At 46.7% G+C, this 20,604-nt stretch overlaps 2 protein-coding genes across 2 annotated transcripts in view; both read right to left on the bottom strand.

The window, feature by feature from the left end:
- LOC144167435 (phospholipid-transporting ATPase ABCA3-like) overlaps positions 1 to 420 on the bottom strand; it is a 66,251-nt gene extending 65,831 nt beyond the window's left edge. The window contains exon 1 of the mRNA XM_077696698.1: positions 281 to 420. Coding sequence (XP_077552824.1) covers positions 281 to 295 — 15 coding nt within the window. The 5' untranslated portion in view covers positions 296 to 420. The remainder of the gene's footprint in view (positions 1 to 280) is intronic.
- A 3,565-nt stretch (positions 421 to 3,985) lies between these two features.
- The window catches only part of LOC144168349 (phospholipid-transporting ATPase ABCA3-like), a 40,389-nt gene continuing 23,770 nt past the window's right edge, over positions 3,986 to 20,604 (bottom strand). Inside the window, exons 6-10 of the mRNA XM_077697354.1 lie at positions 17,523 to 17,711; positions 14,732 to 14,916; positions 7,554 to 7,679; positions 4,306 to 4,423; positions 3,986 to 3,999 (exon numbers count right to left, since the gene is read on the bottom strand). Coding sequence (XP_077553480.1) covers positions 3,986 to 3,999; positions 4,306 to 4,423; positions 7,554 to 7,679; positions 14,732 to 14,916; positions 17,523 to 17,711 — 632 coding nt within the window. The remainder of the gene's footprint in view (positions 4,000 to 4,305; positions 4,424 to 7,553; positions 7,680 to 14,731; positions 14,917 to 17,522; positions 17,712 to 20,604) is intronic.

Raw genomic sequence — 20,604 nt, 5'->3', positions numbered from 1 at the left:
TTTCCGTGAAATGGGGCACACAAGGCTTTCGCCTTTTAAAATGATATCAGGAACCGCCTATCAACTCTTTGATTTTTGACTGAGGAGGCTCGATCACGCAAACGCCGGGCTCCAGACAGAACCGTGTTCGAAGTTTACGAAGATGGTGGACTGAAAAACAAGCACCACGAGGGCAGAGCGACATGCCTTCAAAACGGAAGCAAAATGTTTCTCTGCAAAGTCTATCGTAATCTCCGGAACGGCCAAGGCATGCCAAAGTAGTACCAGCTGGAGAACGTACGATGGCGAAGAACATGACGTGCTCTTCGACTGTCAGTTCATCGAAGAGGATGTTGTCCTGCGGGCAGTAACCGATGCTCTCCCGGGCGTCTCTAGTGCAGGTCTTGATGTCGTAACCACCAACCAGAATTTTGCCAGAGCTGGAGCCCACGAAGCCTGCACACGAATGAATAATGAATCGTCATCTAACAAGAATAGTGATGCTTCCCAGCCGAGGAGGTCATTTTCATGACATGCACAATATTTCCAACTTTTCAACGATAGTTTCATGGGGTCCAGGATAGTTCATCGAACGCCGTTCGAACGTCATTTCATCGAATGCATGCTCGTTTCATCGACACCGTTACGTTGAACGCCGTTTTACCAAATCGGTGAGGCCCGTTTCATCCAAAAGCACGCACCTTCCATCGGTGCATTAAAAGGTTTGACTTTTTTTCGTCGGTCATTTGCGGCTATACTTTGAAACCATTTGATGGCTTCATCCCTCGCCACTTCCGGCGGGTGCAAAAGGGGGGAAGGTCAGGAGGCCGCGGTCCCTTGCGAATTTCAGGGTTCGCGAGGGGAGGAGAATGTGGCAACAATGGCACTCACGCGTCTTATTGTCCAATTAAGATAACCGAACATTTTTCTTCATTCACAAGCTACAACCCAACAAACTTTCGCAAACTGGACGTCTGCTCTCAACCCGGTCAGCCATATAGCAATGCCGTTAAGAATACAAATTGATTACACATTCGCCTATACTGCACCATCAACGAATGTAGAGATTTCTATTGATTCTTGGCCTTTCGTCGCGTTGTTTTTGTGCTTTTTACAAGGGTTCCGGCCCCCTTCGAAGCCAAATTCTGCGCATGTTATTGCTCGCCACCCTTCCCCAGTTCAAAGCACGTGACTAATGGGCCCTCAATGAAACTACGGTATACCGACAGAACAGCACACGACGAAAGGGCACGCGACAGAAGACCACCGACATAACAGCCCGGAGTCAAAAGGGCAGGCTACAAAACCGCACGCGACAGAAGAGCACAGCGTCAAAAGGGCACAGCGGCAGAAGAGCACAGCGACACAAGCGCACATGACACAAGATCACGGCGACGAAACAGGTCACGACAAACAGCACAACGCAAGAGCAAAGCACTAAACAGTTGGGTGAGGTGGCGTAGCTAGACAGTCTCGCATAGAGCACTCGCAGGCCGGGCTCGGACCGGGTAGTACACGGCCCGGGCCCAGGTTTGAATCAATTTTTTCGGGCTGTGCCGCCCCAGCCGGGCCGGGCCATCCCTGAGTCCCGGCAATCCTGTGCCGCGAATTCTATGATGTTGACAACAGAAAGTTTTCTTGTTGATCTTTCAGGTTAAGCGAAAACAAGAAGCGAAGTGAAAATTCACTACGGCGCCGGTAAAAGATATGATGAAAAGACGACTGCGCTTAGAAAGCCTTCACATCAATAAAAAAATTGGCCGCGTATCTGCTCCTTTCGTTGCAAATGTCGACAAAAGACAGCTGTGTTTATCGACTTTTGCCAAGTAAATGCCTACCTTCGCTTTCCCGCTCACCTCTATGTCCTCTTGCGTCGCGCTCCTCCCAAGGTAAAGACGCCAAAGGTTTGGTTAAATCATTTTAAATTTCCCGCGCTCCACTGCTCCAGGCCGGGTGTCTCGATGTCAACGCTGCCGTGCGGCGGAGACGCGCGTGAATCGAGGAGCCCTACTTCCAACGTTGATAGAACCACATTGCCCTACTCCACGTGCATTCCAAGTAGAACGTGGAACCTATCTAGTAGAACTTTTCATAACTGTTGCTGGTTGATTTCTTAAAATGGCGCCAGAAGCCATAGTGCTACGGGTGACAGCAGGCGACGGCGGAGGGAATTTTTTTTCTGAAGTTGATGAAGTATTTAATTTCGCAAAAATCAAGCATGTATAATTTTTATAAGGGAACGCTGCAAATATCACTTCTTGTAAATATTTGTTGTCTAATATTTGCGTAATGTCTTGTTCTTCTTCAACAATGTTTGCAAGTATGAACATTACACCGGACTTTTGCCATTTCATTTCAAACATCCTACATTATGTAATAATTAAACCCGAAATATTTTGTTCCGAGAAACAGTAACGGAACGTGAAGAGAAATTTAGAGAGCATTTTGCGTCTGTATAATTTTTGTATGCATGTTAAAATCTCAACAATTTCCCATGTAGGCGTTCCATAAAATACGTGCCCTTCTGTCGCTGGGCTGTTTTGCCGCAGTGCTATTTTGTCGATGTGCTCTTGTTGCGCGTGCGCTTTTGACGACGTGCTATTAAGTCAGTGCTCTCCTGTCACGTGCCGTTTCGTCGTGTGCTGTTTTGACGTCGACCCGATAATACACGTGGTCTCCAGCTAACACGATTTCGCACAGCAAGCAAATTAAGATTACATCGTAGCAGGTAATAAATGGGGTGTATTAAGACGGAATGAGTGGTTAACAAGTGGAGCAGCATGGGCGAAAAATGGACACATAAAACACTCAAGCTTTCGACCTTTCAATCAATCTTTCAGGTTACGAGTTATCGCTGTTAGGAAATCTTTGACCGGCATTTTTGGGCGATTCAGGCAAATGCACATGTTGCTTTCTTCTGTTGCAGCGATTGCTCTTTTTTGCTTTGGTGGCTTCTGGCTTCGTAGCAAAGATTCAATTTTGTCTTCTGTCGCTTGATGTTCTTGCTGGACGCGGGTGAGGAAACGGCTGAATCTGGGGTTCAACGTGCCTACAAATTTAAAGAAGCGGCTGTGCCAGCTCTGCACGGCATTGTTTCCCGGTTGCTGCCGTGCAGTTATCAAAGGCTGGGCAGACCAGGGCAGAGCTGGGTGAAATATCGTCTGTTTATACCACCAAACATGTGCAAAGTTGCTAATCACACGATATCAGCGAAAGACACCCTCGCCGCATACAAATACTTCTCATAACAAGCATGCGCACACAGGGATAACGGGAATGTATGCGAGAACGGTACATGAGTTTTGTAGAGCCTTATCTATTAGCCGTTTCTGGGTTATTATAGATCTCTTTTATGGGACGGAATAAATATTTAATGAAACGGCATTCGCTGAATCGTCTTCAATGAAACGGCGTTCGATGAAATGGCTTCTGCGAAACGGCGTTCGATGAAGTGCCCGGAACCAATTTTTATGGCATGGCGTTTCATGCTATACGACTCCGAAAAAACAAGCATGATCTGTGCTTCCCATTGGGAAAGATGCTGTACTTGTTCTGTTAGTACTTCCCAGATATCGTAGCACCCGATGCAGCTGATGACCTCGAGCAAAAGCAAATGTCTGCTGTTCACCCCTGTGTTATGGGCACATGTTGGAATATACATTGACGCCTTTTGGTGGAGTACGCATAAATCGCGCTCACGTGGTTAGGTATTTCCGGAATTTGAGTTTCTTTAATGTAGTTCAGAAATAATTCAATAGATTCCTAAAATTCATTCATGACAGCCTTTTTAGAGTTAAGAATTGAGTGCGTATAATAAAATATTTAAATATACACGGGACGACAGAACTATAGAGTACGCAGACGCACCGCTGCGTATGTGTTCGTTTTGTTTGATGCCAAATTATGTTGCCCGCACATAGTCGTAAAAAGTCGTAACAACACTCCCCAACTAGCGAAGTCTGAGTGTTGAACCCCGTTAACAAAATCTAAGCTGAACTGCTGAACCCTATTCACGTTCCTCTGCGCGTGGGAAGCAACGCAAATAACATGCAGCGCGGGCTTTCCGATATAGCCTTTGTATTTTCACCCGCTGAGAAAGTAAAAAGGAGTGATTTTCACGGGCGCGCCATAGCCAAGTCATTTTTTATAACTCGTGCCTACACGCACATGCCAGACGGACGACCATATCAGCATTTTTAACAAATTAACGGTACCATGAGAAAGTCAAAGACAACGAATGCAATGTGACGAAAGGTATACGTTCACAGCACTGCCTTGTCTCATTATACACCTCTAATACCGAGACGCAAGGCGGCGGGCTTTCACCTGTGATCATGTTGAGCAAGGTGGTCTTTCCAGCACCATTGGAGCCGGCGAGAACCGTGATCTGGTTTTCGAACACGCGAAAGCTGACGTCATTCACAGCCACGACGCCGTTGTAATCCTGCAGTGATGTCATCGCGAACCAAGGCATCAGTGACGTTCTTCATACCACGCACAAAACGAAGCACATCGGTGCGGGTGTCCGACAATCATTTAAAAATCTCTGCCTGACGGTGTCGCATTAATACGCATGATGGCATTAGCTTTAAATGTATTGAATGGATGAAATTATAAAATGTCTGGAGAGAGTATGAAAGTATAAATTGGCTGGAGAGAGTAGCACAGCTGAAACAAGTGGAATGCATTGTTTCGGAAATTCTGAAAGGAACACTGAAATCAAAGTAGAAGTTGCTCTGGATCAGGGGTGGGTAACCTGCGGCCCACGGGACAGTATTATACGAAACATGGTTACGTAGCGCAGTAAGACAGAACAATAAGTAGAGACCCCACAGGACTAGCGCTAGACATCAACTGAAATTTTACGACACACATAAGATTTACAGGAACGGTGCATGCGTGAACATGGCGAAAGCACCAAGAAAAAATCACGACAAATGGTGCATTTTGTTCACACATGGCAATTTCACATCCCCATAATCTATTTCTTTTTTGACAAACTAATAGATTCCGTGGTTACCCAGTTATCACCGGCTTTCATGATGCACCACACTTCGAACAATTCACGGCTGGCATGGTCTTTAAAACAGCGCAATATCAGTGTCTTCTCGTAAAGTGGAACATAAAGTGGAACGCAAAGACAGCGGTGCGAATGGTCAGCTAAGTGGCCCCCACAGCGAGCGCTTGAACAGCTGTACGGTGCACCCGGAGCCTGTCATTTATGCACCTGCCAGTCTACCCCATATATCATTTTCCACAAGATAGAGGCACTTTGTATATAACACCTTGTTTGCAACCAACAAACTGCGTAGCATGCCTCCTAGCACAGCTCGCCGTTCACTGCGGAGCACATTTATGCTAGTTTTTCTGTGGCGGGGAACAACGTCGGCACCACATTTACCCGCCACCTCTAAGACGGTGGGAGAAATTGTGCACTTAAGGGGCGACCACAGGCCTCCTTTCTTTGCATGTTTCGACTCGCCCTTGACGCCGTGCCCCTGAATTAACGTCACGCAAAAGGCTTTCCACAACTGAGGCTATTACGTCCCGAAGGAAGCCGGCATCTTTCAAATGTGCAACTTGGTGCTGAACACAATCGGCGACTTGGTGCTGACAGGACTTCTCGAGGGCACCGCGAAGACAGCTAACGCCACCTTTTCACAATCTTCGAATGCGTTGAACCATCCAAAATTACCTTTTTTGACCGCGGCCGAAACGCCAAACACACGTGTTTTCCACTGAAATTGAAACACAGACCCGCCGCGGTGGCTCAGTGGCTAAGGCGTTGCGCTGCTGAGCACAAGGTCGCGGATTCGATTCCCGGCCGTGGCGGCCGCTTTTCTGATGGAGGCGAAAAGCAAAAGCGCCCGTGTGTACGAGATTTCGGCGCACGTTAAAGATCCCCAGGTGGTCAAAATTAATCCGCAGCCCTCCACTACGGCGCGCCTCATCGCCTGCGTTGCGTCGGCGCGTTAAACCCAACAATTAATCGAAATTGAAACACAGAACGAGGAACTGCAAAGAACATTCATGAGGTAATTCGTGAGTGGATTTCAAAGCCGTCCGAACACTCCAGAAATGTTTGCTTAACCGTCTTGACTAAAAGGTCTACCTCTTCTGGCTCCACCGACCTATTAAGAACCATGTAATCATCGACATACCTAAATATCGTTGCTATATTAGCCGTGTCAATGCGTGTCTCAATACTCCTGTCACACTTTGCGAATAACAAATTACTTAAAACCGGTGCAATACATGACCCGATTCAGGCGCCTTGTTTCTGGGTAAAAAATTTGTTGTTAAAAGTGACAAATGCGGCAAGAAGAAGAAATAACAGCAATTCTAAAAAGTTACCTACAGTTATACCCGCCCGGAGGCTGGAAGGCTACTGGGCCACACTCTTCAATTGCATCCCTGACTGCAACCATGAGTTCCCCTTGGGATTGAATAAAAGATCTCTAAATCAATAGAAAAAGCAGACAGGTGGTTAAACATGCTTTCACTCTCCTGAAAAAAAAAAAAAGCCAAAATATCTTCCAAGTTGTGGACCAAATACGGATCGTTCACTTTTAGACTGCTGAGGTGTTTCTGCCAAATCCTAGAAATGATTCCTTGCCACGAACCTTTTTCAGTGACAATCGCTCTAAGTGGAAGGCCTTTCTTGTGGGTCTTAGCAGGAAAGAAAATAGACTATCTTTTTTACAGCTAAAACATTCTTTCGAACGCCATCAGTAACGTCAAAAGTGAAGAAGAAAGCTTTAGCGCTGTGTGAGCGGCTTGATCTTGATGGCGTTAGAATTTCTCCGGCGTGCACAATTTCTCCCACCGCCCTAACAAGGTGGCAGAGAAATGAGGTGTCGACGTTGTGTTCTCCACCCCAGAAAAACTAGCACGAATGTGCTCCGCTCTGAAAGGCGAGAATAAAGGGCAAGTGCTGTGCTAAGAGGCATGCCACGCAGTTTGTTGGTTGCAAACTAGGTGTATACAAAGTGCCTCTATCTTGGGGAAAATGCTATGTCGGGCACACTGGTAGGTGGAATAATGGCAGGCTCCGAGAGCACCGTACAGCTGTTCAGGCGCTGGCTACGGGGAACCACTTAACTGACCATCACCGGCGCTGCCCGTACGTTCCAAACTGTGTTCCACTTTTTGAGAAGACACGGATATTGCGCTGTTACAGTAGTGAAAAGTAATACTAGTGTCCTTATATTTCCAAATACAATTTTTACGTCAGCCATTACAAGAATTATAGCAGACTTGTTGCGCTTGTTCGAAGTCAAAAAAAGAAGGTTGACCTGTAGTCATTCTGTAGTGAACAGATAGCTGCATCGTAGCTGGGTAACATATTTAGGAGACCGATCATCACTACTGTATTCAAAGGCATTTCATACAAGAGCTTGTGATTCATGGTAAAATGCAGTATACCTTGCTTGCATGAATGATGTCAATGGCATTCTGTAGTGAACAGATAGCTGCATCGTAGCTGGGTAACATTTTTAGGAGACCGATCATCACTACTGTATTCAAAGGCATTTCATACAAGAACTTGTGATTCATGGTAAAATGCAGTATACCTTGCTTGCATGAATGATGTCAATGGCGACTAGCTGGTCCCTGGGCTCTGGTTCGAAGTTCTGCATTTCTTCAACAGACATTGGTGGCTGCCGCACAAACGTCATGCTGGGAACCCAGTAACTAAGCTGAAAAAGAAAAAGAAACAGGCAAATGATCGATTTGATGATATATCCGTGACGAAAAATGTGTTTCCGGCTATATAAATACTGGTTGCCCCAGCTATAATGTATTAAGATTTTAAAAAAGAGCAATGCCGTTGCTCGAACCAAACCTAGGGCATAATGTTTCCAGTACAGTGGAGTATCTGCCAATACCTTTTTCGTTAACTATTTAAATAGTTGTTCAATGATCTGACTCGACAAGTACTGCCCTAATTATTTTAGTGTCCGTGAGACACTTGTAGATAACCGCGAGAGGAATATAACTGCGGTATTTTCAGATACGCACTAATTGCGTACTTATTTATTATGAGGGATAAAGAAACACCGCTATATATGAAAAATGCCACGTTATGATGCTTCCGCGAGCATCGTAAAGCAATGCCCTCGAACAGACTGCGTCTGAGTTAGCTAGAATGAAATAAAGAAAAGAGAAAGAAGAAATTGCGACCGATTTTGTGCGTTATCTCCCACCAGCGCCCTACGAAACTTCCTGTTGCTGCTCCTTCCATGGATACATTTATCAAGGTGATGCGCTATCTTTTCGGAAGTGCGACGGGCAAAGAACTTGCTTTCAATCAGCTCTTTTGAGGGTACTGATTTATGATGTACGCGGGAGCGCCGTCACGTGTAATTCTGAATATTTTGTGGTGTTTCTTTGTCAGTCAGAATAAATGAGTACGCTATTAGTCCGTCGCTGAAAATACCGCAGTTAGATTCCTCCCGTGGGTACCTACAAGTGTCTTATTGACACTTCAATGATTACGGCAGTACTTCTCGAGTTGGGTAATTATGAATTATTAAATCTAGTTAACGAAAAAATTACTGGCCAGTACTTCACTGTACTGGATACATTATGTCCTAGGTTTTTTTCGAGCAACACCAATACTCTGTTTAAAAATCTTGGTGCATGATGCCTGGGACACCCTGTATTCAAAGGTGGAAATCTATGATGTTTGCATGCTATTTATTTACAGCTTCATCACGGGTGGCCGGTACGCGACCTCAAAAAAACCTGTTATTTGCGTGTACAAACTTTACCATATACTGGGAGGACGGGTTAGTCAAAAAAATTCTGCAGAAATTCTCTGCAGAGAATTGTCTACTAATGCATAGCCTTCTTAGGCCGCTGGTCGCGAGTGTTAGTTCTTTACAGTCAATTTTTTCAGTTTTTCTAAATACTAGTAGCTGTTTGACCAATTATCTCCATTTATTCAATTGTAACGATTGTAGGTGAAATCTTCCCGAAATCTGCATTATTGTGTAAAGGTGCGGTTACACGGTTCGCCATTTTCCGCATTTTTTAATTTTTTTTTTGTTTTTTCAAAATTTTATTCCACCAACTATCTCCATTTACTCTAACATAACGATTACAGGTTGAACTTCCGAAATATCCGCATTATTGTGGAAACACAAGACGTTATACAGTTTGCATTTTCCGTATTTACTTCATTTTTCTTACTTTTTTTCAACATTGTGTTCCACAAATTACCATCATTTACGCCATTTTAATTATTACACATGTAACTTTCGCGAAATCTGCATTTTTGTGGAAATGTAGGGCGTTACGCGGTCCTGCCTGGGGGGGGGGGGGGTAACTGGGCAAAGAATGCTACGTCTTAAAACATTGGCTGTCGTCTTGCTCACTTCGCTGCAAATGTTGTCGAAAGATGATAGCTCTGCTGCCTCTCCCACGTAAATGCCTCTCCTGTCCCCGCCCACCTCACATGACCTTTCCCTCCTCCATCACTTGTACCACAATAAACACGGTGGAGGGTGGCTCAAGTCGATTCAATTTTCCCGTGCTCCAGTGCTCAGGTGCCATCTATTGTTACATTTCGTTACAGTTGTAGGACTTCTTGGATTGCCGACACGGGGTCTAGGCTAGGCCGCGAGCTTTTTTGTATTTTCGAGCCAAAATGTTTTCCATGCGGATTTCATATCCCAAATATCAGGCACCCACATATTTTCAAATTAGAGAACACTGCCTAATACAAGTTATGAATTGATGCTTGGCTCAAACATGCCCGATGTATTTTTTTGCCTCAATAGTGGACAAGTATGAAGCTTGTGACACCGGAATAAGTTGTTCGGAAGGGGTTCGCTTGTCTAAAGTTCCTGTTTCAGAATTATTTTATATTTTGGCCGGGTGGATGAATCGAGGGACAGGGAGACATACATACATACATACATACATACATACATACATACATACATACATACATACATACATACATACATACATACATACATACATACATACATACATACATACATACATACATACAGACAGACAGACAGACAGACAGACAGACAGACAGACAGACCGACAGACAGACAGACAGACATACCGAAAATTGCGGCCTTAAGTAGAAATAGCCCTTCGCATTTCACTGTGAACATGCACCATGCTGTAGCCACTGCCCCTCTATGGGTACACCACAAAGAATGAACAAAAATTGCGCATTAAACTGAGAAAGAACGTGAGAGAAAAGTGAAGTAATGAGGTAGTGCTGCAGAAGCAGATAAGTACGGTTAAAATTCGTAGATGGCCCGTAACAATCAAGGCCACGCTAATCTGGTAATCCTTCGACAATTAAAACAGACTCGACGAGCTCGAATGGCATCCTGTGTAGCAAACGATTACTAATCGAAAAATGACCCTGGGAGAAGGAAAAATATGCAAACAGCTTAGTGAGGAGAAGGAGCAGACCAGGCGTGTGACACAAGGCTCTGAGAAGCAGCGAGGATCCAGACATCCCGAGGGCTGCAGCACGAGGCTGGCAGCGCTCTGGCCTCCCGACTCTTTGGCCTACACCTGCCTCTGGCTCGTGGCGCTGTACCCTTTCTACTCAGTCCCACCAAGACGACAATCAACAGACTGGGTTTTCGGGCTCACCACGGTCTTGCATGAGACCCCTCTGGGAGGGGCTACGTATGGGCGACGCAGCGGTAACATAGTATGTCTATCCTCAGACGCCTTCATGAGCGGGACACCGTCCCAGCCACCTCGCGTCATCCCGCAGAATCAGAACTCTGCAGACGAACTCAAGCGCACTTCACCCCCAATCGATCCATCCTCACCCACGTATCACCGTCCCTCTTTCCCACGCCCTTTTGTTCAGACTGCGGAGACCACGAAAATACCTGCGCTTGCCATCTAGCACTGCCCCGCCCTGCTTCCCTTCCTCCACCCCCTCCTGGCTGTCTGCCCGCGCGCTCTCGGACGCCCAGTATCGGTGTGCCCTGGTCGACAGGGCTCGGGCCCACAGAGCTGCCCTTCCGCGGCTGGACGGTTCCTAATAAGCCTGGCCAGGATTGAAAACGTCTCTTTGAAAGGTCGAGATATGACAGCAAGCTAGGTCGTGAAAACAGTCAACTTGCGGTATAAAGAGCCGCTAGCTAGGGTGCACATGAAATTCGGGAAGGCAATTATTTAAAAATGGCAACTGTTTGGATACGCCAATCATAGAGTAATGAGCGAAAACAACGTCCACTTCGTCTATCAAACGGAGTCGAATCCCCCAGGGCGGAGACGGAAATGTAAAACTTCGGTATACTGAGCTGCAGCGTGCATACAGCACGGCACGGATTTCTTGTGGTGGATGTTCCTAGTGCTTGCTTGTGGTTCAATTGAGTGATTGGTAACCAGCTGCTTGCTTAAGCATGTATACCGACTTTATAAAGCGTTGGTCATCCCGCAGCGACTGAGTACCCAGTCGTAGGAAAACAGCCGTCTACACAAAGGCAGTGGAATTCGCCGTGAATGCCTTGAATAGTAGGTAGACTGTGCCACTTGTAAAGTTAACGACATAAGGAATTCGTTGTTTCACTTTTGAGTGTGTAATATGGTTGCTCGGTCTCCAGAAAATCAGTCAAGGTTTGTTTCGTTTTTTTTACAGCTCGGGGCGCTTTTCCTTCTTTAGGAAGCTTTTCGCAGTTAATTGTGCAATGGGCTAATTTCTTCGCCTTCGAGCGTAGAGCGGTATAGTTATTTTACTCTCTGATGAGGGACACCCAGTAGCGGGCCCGGCAGGGATACACGGCATCGCACCCGAAAGACGTGCATCAAGAGCAAGCGCGCGCTGCGAACTACTGCACTCTAGATCTGACTTCACCGTAACACATCCCTACAGGTGGCACCGAGCGGTGAAACTTTCCGCTCCTCCTCACATGTCATCACTCGGGGCACCACATTTTGAACCCTGGGGGCTTCTGTAGAACCGGAAGGTGGCACTTTGGGATTTTTCGGTCATGGTCAGTGCCACCGACGACGCCGCCCTTTCTGATATACAAAGCCCTTGTCGCTATGCGTGAGTGAGTGCCCGTTCGTTGATGTACCGGTACGTGCCTGTCACATGTGACACACCGAAATGCCCGAACTGCCATTACTCCCTACAGAAAGTAACTGATAAATAGCCATTTCGTCCATCGCCTTTGGCTGTATGAATACGATGCTTCTCTTTTGGCTATAGCCCGATTTTGGGGAATATCCCATGCTACAGCATTTATAAAAAGCTGGTTACGCCCGATATCTTCCCGAAATTAAAATGCCTATTTGCGGTCCCTAAACAAGGCTCTTCTAAACAAAATTCTGAATAGCCCTGAATAAATGAAGTCGAGCGGCACTGACACGTAACTCATGCCTGCAATATCACCGTAGTGGATTATTCGTCCATGAAAGTTATTTCTCCCTATATAGCGGACTTGTTTCCTAAAAGTGAGTTCGCATTGAATCAAGATAATGAATCAAGATAATGGCTATAATGTCAGTAGACACAATAGAGGCATCTCCACGTATATTTTGTGCAGTGTGAGCGATTTGCAGCTCCATTTTGGCAGCCCCGTTCATCCACCAACCTAAATTACTTAGAGATAGGTACCAAGCACGATTTTCTTCTGCAACGTGTAATCATGCACAGCTGTACTTGAAACAGCCGCGTTCCGACAGTAATGGTAGCTGGCCGGTTTTCCTGCTTGCACTCCCTTTTGTTCTCACTCGTGTTATGTTAACGTTATCGGTTGTTCGCACTGTGCACACTCTTCTGTGGCGAGTCGAAATTGTTTTAAATGTGCCTTGCGATTGGGTGTTCTAGATTATCATTGCACTGTGGTTCGAGATCATTAGTTTATGCGACAAGCTACAGGCTATTTTGGTTTCAATATTTCTGCACCAACACAAACAGCTTAGTCTGCCTTTGGGCGCGTCAAATTTTTATCGATTGGGCCAAAAGTTAGGCCTAGGACGGCGCATACCCTACAGTTGCGGCTGCTGTTTTACCCAAGTGGTACACACCCAGAGTTACTCAGACTCATCGTGAGGGGCTGACGAACGCTTTCTAAAGTTGGTGCATGCTTAAGCATGCAGCTGGCTACCAATCACTCAATTGAACCGCAAGCACTAGGAATATCTGCCACAAGAAATCCGTGTCATGCTGTTTGCGTACGCTGCAGTTGAATATACCGAAGTTTTACATTCCGTTCTCCGCCCTGGGGTACGTTCAACTCCGTTTGATAAGACGAAGTGGATGTTTTCGCACAGTACTGTAGGATTGGCTTAGCCACCCTGGCCATTTTTAAATTATTGCCTTCCCGAATTTCATGTGCACCCTAGCGGCTCTTTATGCCGCAAGTTGGCTGTGTTTTCAGGACCTAGCTTGATGTAATGTCTCGATCTTTCAGAGAGAGAGGGAAAAGCGTTTTAATCCTGTCCAGGCTTATTGGGAACCGTCGAGCTGCGGAAGGGCAGCTCTGTGGGCCCGAGCCCTTTCGATCAGGCCACACCGAGACTGGGCGTCCGAGAGCGCGAGGGCAGACAACCAGGAGGGGTGGGGGAGGAGGAATAGAAGCATGGCGGGGCAGTGCCAGACGGCATGCGCAGGTATCTGTTCTCCCCGCAGTGTGAACAAAAGGGGGTGGTAAAGAGGGATGGTGATATGTGGGTGAGCATGGATCGATTTGGGATGAAGTGCGTTTTAGTTCGTCTCCAGAATGCTGATTCTGCAGAGGATTTCGAGGGGTGCGGGGTTGGAAGGATGGTGCGTGAGAGCCTGTAATGGAGGGTGATTTCACGGAAAGTGAGCAGTGGTTCTAGGTGACGAGGAAGTTGGGAACCGGAGAGGGGGCTCTGTTGAGGCGTCCGGTGAATCAAAGCTCGGGCCGCCTCGGGGGCCTTCTCCGCGCCGCCAGAGCCCATATATGGCCAGGAGTCCACAAAAGGTAGATGGTGCGCTCAGGAGGGGGGGTGGGGGAGAGGGCGAAGTGAGCAGAGAATTTTGTGACAGAGGGGCGAAATGATGCCCCTGCACAAATTTCTAACGGCCGTTTGTGAATTTGTTAATATAAGGGCAGGGGTGAGGTGGAGGATGGTGGACAGGGGGATTTCTGCTACCTCTACCTCGTGGGCAGCGCAGATGGTGACCGAGGTAGAGCGGGTTGGGGTGTGGTTTCACCTTTCAGACAATCGCAGAAGGATAATGAAACTCAATTGCCTTCAACCAGAAGCTTCAGCACTAGATAGCATGAGAGAAGTCAAGAAGACGGGTGAAGTCCAAACTCTGTGCAAGCCACTCATTCGAAAGATCCACACGCAATGGTACCGTGTGTCACTACGGCCACATTAGCATGCGCCTGTACAATCAATTTGTCGTCCTTTGCAGCGTACTCCGTGAGGGTGCACTCCGTGAGTGAGGCCGGTGGCGGCAGCTGGCCCCCGACACCGAACCCTCAAGTGCTGCAGCTGGACGTCCGACCAGAAGGTCTGTTGACCGGGTGAAACCTTCACTCCAAGGGTACACATCCTTGGGGACCTGGTTACCATCACACCGGCAGCTTCGAACACGCTTCAAGGTTTGAGCGCCTTGTACCTCGTCACCAAACCCCGTTACCCTTCGTTTCCCTGAGCAAACAAAATACCAAGATAGAAGAAGCTTTTGCTGTTCAATAAAATCATTTTACCAAGTAACCGACTTTACCGGCTTTCTTGGAAGCGGCTTGGAGAACGCGCTCGTGATACTTACTGTGAAAGGAAACAGGTATGACTTGGGAATCCCATGACCGTGGTCTAAAACGTTGTCAAAGTACCATATGAGTAGCAGGATGACGGTGTCGGCGAAGACGCCGACGAGTACGATCTCTGCTAGAGTCACGTTATCTGGAGTGGCGGAGGAGTCGTAGAAGTTGCTCCAGTTTGCACCGTCTGCAACTGATAAGGGCAGGGAGCACCGATGTACTAAAATTTTTATCTTACTGCGATACGTTGCAATACTAACGGTTTAATTTTCCCGCATAAATAATATTACTTTCATAAGTGTGTTGTACAAGGCAGTCTCAGGGGATAGTTGGTTTGAAATGATTGGAATATAAAGCGCCAAGAACAGAACGACCGGACACCCCACATCTGCGATGTTGGGTGTGCCTTCTTATTCTGTCGGTGCGGTTGTTTGCGCATTTCATTTTCATTCGAACAAGAAGGCGATGTTTTCTTGCAAACAATTAAGAAAACACTTGTTATACAATGCTAAAGGGGCTTCGTCATTGCTTCGTCATCACCTCACGCACACCACTTGACCACCCGACCACCCAAACGATATTCGTCGCTCATGATGAGGTGAGGTATCCGCGGTTGGTGTACCGCCCCACAGGGCGTCAAAACCACGTCGCCCTCAAACGATACCTATTTCCACTAGAATCTCAGGCTCCAATATCCATCCCGAGACCACCCGACTTCGGCGCCATATTAAACTATGTCCGCCGCAGACAATTACGGCGAACCCAAGACTTGCAGAACCACATGATCGCCGACCAAATAGACCACATGTACAAAAGGACCATCACAAGTTGTCCAATCGGGTCGATATCTGGCAAACAACGGGTTCGCTTTGCACGGCGATTCAGTTTTGGTCTGGGGACAGATCGCTCTTTGAAGGTTTTTTTTTTTCTTTATTTTTCGTAGGCAGCTCCAACAGGGTGCCGAGGCTATAAGCGGGCATCGCCTGACGGGGCCCCGGCCCACTTACAGGTTTTACAGTTTCACAGAAAGGATATAGATTCAAACCGCTGGCTCTCAGCAAAATGAGATAGGAAGTGTAACATAACAGAATTTCAACGTAACGAAAGAGTGAAACACATAACACAGGCTCATGTATTTAAAAAAATGAAGCACTATACTACTAAAACTTGTCCACATGCATAGATGAAGCGTTTTAGGGGTGTGTCTATCCGTGTAACCTAATATAACACACACATTAAGTAAGCATACATCGGACAAGAAGTTTATCGGGCGTACAGTGTGCCTATGGAAATACAATGGGCTCAGTGACTTTGTTTACACCATGAGTAATATATCATAAATATAAGTTGCACATTCAAACATACACTGCAACGTTCTTGTGGTTCAAAAATATTAAAGAAACACTTCCCAAGATAACAGTTCAGTGTACAGAATGATGTACCATTACGGACTAGATATTTTCTGCATTCGCTTTTGCAGGGTGCAAATGGCTTCAGGAAATTTATTTTCATATCACTGCTATTCAATATTTTCGTAGCTGGGTAAGAAATGGTCTGTTTACCGTAATTACTGCGAATTGTATGTGGTGGAATTAAGGGCCTGCGTATAGAGTATCTGCTAGTTTTCGCGGTTAGTACGTTATGTAGGCGTTTTTTGTGAATGTGTTGTAAGAGTTTCAAGTAGTAGATTTGATCAGCTTTAAGCATGTTATATTTTATTTAGAGTGGATCTGTCCTTAAAGTTTGTTTCCTTGGTAGTTCTCATATATGCGAAGCCTTTTTTTTAAGCAAAATAATCAAGCTATTGTAGTTATAGGCCGTCGTGTTTCCCCATTATAATATGCCATAACTCAGTCTGGAATAGAAAAAAGAATATCAGAGTGTTTGTTTTAGCGAGATGGTTATCAGATGCTGAATTTGGTATATACTTCCCGTCACTCATGACAACACCGCTTTAAGTTTGTTGACGTGAAACGACCAAAAAGGCCTTTTGAAAAGGAAGCGTGCGTCCATGTGGGAACCGAAGTAGTCACAAATATTTACGGGGAAATTCAGGTCATCAATGTGCATGGCGTAATTGATTTCACAGTTGGTATCATACGCTGTATCATGATTGAATCACCAAAACCTGTAGCTTAAAATTCCATAACTCCGTCGCTCTGGTGACTGTCCAGGTATTTATGGGACAATCTCGCAAAATATTAGCAAGAAATTGTTGCCGCAAGACACGCCCATTTCGACCATGCTTTCTTGAAGGAATAATCGCCGAAAACGCTGTTTAAACTGAAGCATTTGAATGCCCATGAAGTATTTTTTCCTAGAAATGACTTATAAGCTGATATTTCCCTCTCCCGCTTTTCGGAATTTTCGAGGCTTTTAAGAGGACGTAACAAGGTGCCTGCAGCAGGCCAGGGCACTATTTTCAAGGGTACTTGATTGTCGCCGTCTTCCAGACTGACCGCTTTCCGTTTCGGGCCCGCTTCGCGAAACCTTTTTTTCTTCTATCCTGGATTAAACTTTGGAATTGTAAGATCGAAGGAGTGCATTACGGTGTATACAGAAAGAAACCAATTAAACGTTGGAATTCTAAGATCGAAGGAGTGCATTACGGTGTATACAGGAAGAAACCAAAGCACACAACACAGTTACAAAGCTTTGTAAATACCGTACCAAACTTACACCATCATGCACGTCGTTGAAATGGCACGAAAAGTATGATAGGGTGGCTATACGTTTTTGCCGCTTGGAGTTGCTCACACTGCCAACAAAAAGCTCTCGTTGCGGGTCCATGAAACGTACCGAACTTCTCGAAGCGCTCCAGCACGCGGAAACTCCAGTGCAGGCTCATGCCTGGGAAGGCTGAAGTGAACAGCTTATGTGACCGCTCGATATAATGATATCCCTGGCCATTGGCGTACTCGAGGGCAAGGAAGGGTACCGTGCAGCAGAATGTCCAGTACAGCATAGCAGCTGCGACGGCCGAGTGACCTGCACGATGCGTGTGTCAACAGTATTAACGCTACAAGCAAGCCTACGTTAGTTCTATCCCGCTGTTTTATCGCTCATGTCGAGGGCAGCAGCACCGACCTTTATTTCGGCAAGTTGATGCAGCAATGAAACTTTGTGGTGTGTCACTCGACAATAAAATTTATTGCTGTCGCAGGCAGCTAAAATGCGCCTTCGAAGCTCGAATTAGGTCTGAGCCTTAACACTCTATCAAAGAAAGTAAGAGGAGTACTAGTCATTATCTAGGTAACAGCTGTGGACCGTACGAGTAATTCCGGCTGAAGTTACACTTTCCTCATTATCTACCGCCCTGTGTTAGGCGAAAGCTTAAAACCCCTCTTCAGAACATGGCTGCGTTCGCCGCCGTAAATGAGGCGGAAGTGCCTCTTATCATGACGAGAGAGTTGCATACAAGCAATTAGTCTGGTCTTGCTTGCTTTTGCCCTATTTACATTCATAGGACTATATCTGTACAAATATATCCTTCGTCGTTATCAGCAATGACTTTTTGTGGGTGTAATATACCGGCATTGCGGAAACATTTATGCCGTCGAACTTTTCGAAGAGCGATGAAACAGAGAATGAAAAAAAAAATTAAAGCCGTCCCACTCACTCTGAAAGCTGTCGGAAGTGCAGAGCAGTGATTCGCCACAATGGGCTGTAGCGCCGTCATCCGCACGCTGCTACCACCCAATGCAAACCTAATTTCCCGCCGTCGGAGTGCTCGCGCGCCCCCTTCATGAAACTGTTCCAGCGGGAGTTCTGTTCTTTTTGTGCTTGCCTTTTTCCACTTTTTTTCGCTTACTATCGTAAAAACCAACCCAACGAGCGTTCCTAACTAAATGAGGGCGGTCGCGGCCAGTTATTTACATATACTTTGCCTCAAATGTACCCACAGTTTTCTTTGCACTAAACAACGGGTGTATGAGAAGCTCCAGCGGACCCCGAGTTTCCAACGTTTATGAGTATATAAACCCCTTGGCGTTCGAAGCCTCTCGGATACGCCGGGTCGGCAGCGGCTACGCCAAAACGCCGGCTCTACTAGTGTCCAGCGAGCGAGCTACGACGAAAAGGCGCGGCCATAAAGTGCTCCCCACTTAAAAGTGCGTGGCTCGGATGGCACTGCCTTCGCACTGCAGCCTAATTGGCCAGGGAGACGTAAAGTCAGAATGCGGCTCGCCACCCACGCTTTCGGAGATGCCTGGACAAGTCTCATCACTCATCACCGTTTCTGGGCGTAAAATATCGTCTGCAGGCAGTGCAAAGCCATTTGCATTCAGTCCATGTTTATCCTCGTCACCTTTGTTACCGTCAGGAAGATCCCGGACAGGGCGAATCTAAGCAGATGATTCTTCTTGGGCGATAGGTTGCAATGTCACCGTCGGGACAAATTTTAACTGATAATTCTGTGGCTGGATCAACCTTGAAATATTGTTGCCCGGGGAGCGATAGCCTGTATGACACCCTAATCAAAAGGCCAGAAGCCCAGTCACTCCTACAAAATCTACGTAGACATCGCTCCTTCCTTGAACCGAATAGTTTCCCTCTGCAACCACCACAAATAACTGAGGAGGCGATGCTGCAGACATTTTTCTTTCAAATATATTCACGTTGCTTCACGTGGGTGTTTCCCGATTAAGCTCTGCTACCAATACACCGAGTAGTATACCGTGGGTGTAGCAATCCATCCACAACATGCGGAACAAGAAAAAAATCACTGGGCCCCGAACTACTGATTAAATTAGGAAGGCGAGGATTGCCGCATCCAGACTAAACAGGGCTCCACATTTTCTAATGAAATAGGCTGTCTAATGAAGAGACTCCCTATGCCGAACACAGCACCCAGGTCTCTTTGTTTACTTTTTGACCAGTGTTACCTGTTCCGTGTTCAAGCTAGGATAGACGCCAGCGCCGAAATCTGACGTGAAGCCCTACCCGGATCCCATATGATGCATATTACTAGGTGTGGCCGCTGCCAAGCGCGTACTTAAGATATCGACACGCTGTATCGCACGACACCCTAGTTCAGCCTCCAGAGAGGTACTGGATCCAGAGAAGGACATTTACACAAGGTGACACTTGAATCTGGAGGGATCGGTCTTTAAGATGATAAAGGGTTTCTCTCGCTCCCACAGGAAACGGTAAGAGCACCGCTCCGTTCTTTACGTGTGTGTGCAGAGGTGGGGCTGTGTAGGACTTTACTTGAAACTTCACTCTCAAGGAATCACTCCTGTATTGCCATCATTGCTCTGCCACGACAAGAGCCACTCCTTTCAAATTGGCCTCTGACATGTCTGCTGGCAGCCTTGTAAGAACACCACGCTGCTTTGAATAGGGTTGCGGGTTTTGCCAGACAGCTTACACCGTCCAGGATGAAGACTGACCTTGAACCGTCGGTGGGAGGACGATGTTGAATCTCTTTGAAGCGTTTACAGCTTTATTGCCATCGACCGCTATCGGCCTGCTGCTGCGATCCATGATAATGGAAATCCTGAGGCCATTCGCCGTTGGCTGTAATCACCGGCATGATGTTCGCTGCCGCATGACGTATGTCCACGTTCTTTTCCTTCACAACGACTTGCTGTTTCATTGAATCGCCGCTCCTCTCTCGCCTCGTGTTCGAGTCTCGTCCGTGGAGGTTGGCGGTCCCCCAAGCCATCTTACATAGAGTATCGCCTTCGGTGTGATCGCGAGTTCGGCTGCCTCGGAGAAAGGGAAGGCCTGCTCGTCAGCGGCGGAAGGAGTGTGGAAGCAAAGACACCTTGGTTGCGGGTTCGACAGGATGGCGCTTAAGACGAAGCCCAGAATGAGGCGAAGCGACGCAGAAGGTACCAAAATTTCATGAGCACAAGGGTGCGTATACAAAATCGAGGGA

This window comes from Haemaphysalis longicornis, unplaced genomic scaffold, assembly GCF_048455015.1.
Source record: "Haemaphysalis longicornis isolate Haplotype H1 unplaced genomic scaffold, Haemaphysalis longicornis Haplotype H1 scaffold_2, whole genome shotgun sequence".
In the NCBI taxonomy this organism is placed as follows: Eukaryota; Metazoa; Arthropoda; class Arachnida; order Ixodida; family Ixodidae; genus Haemaphysalis; species Haemaphysalis longicornis.
This window is presented reverse-complemented; position numbering and strand designations above follow the sequence as displayed.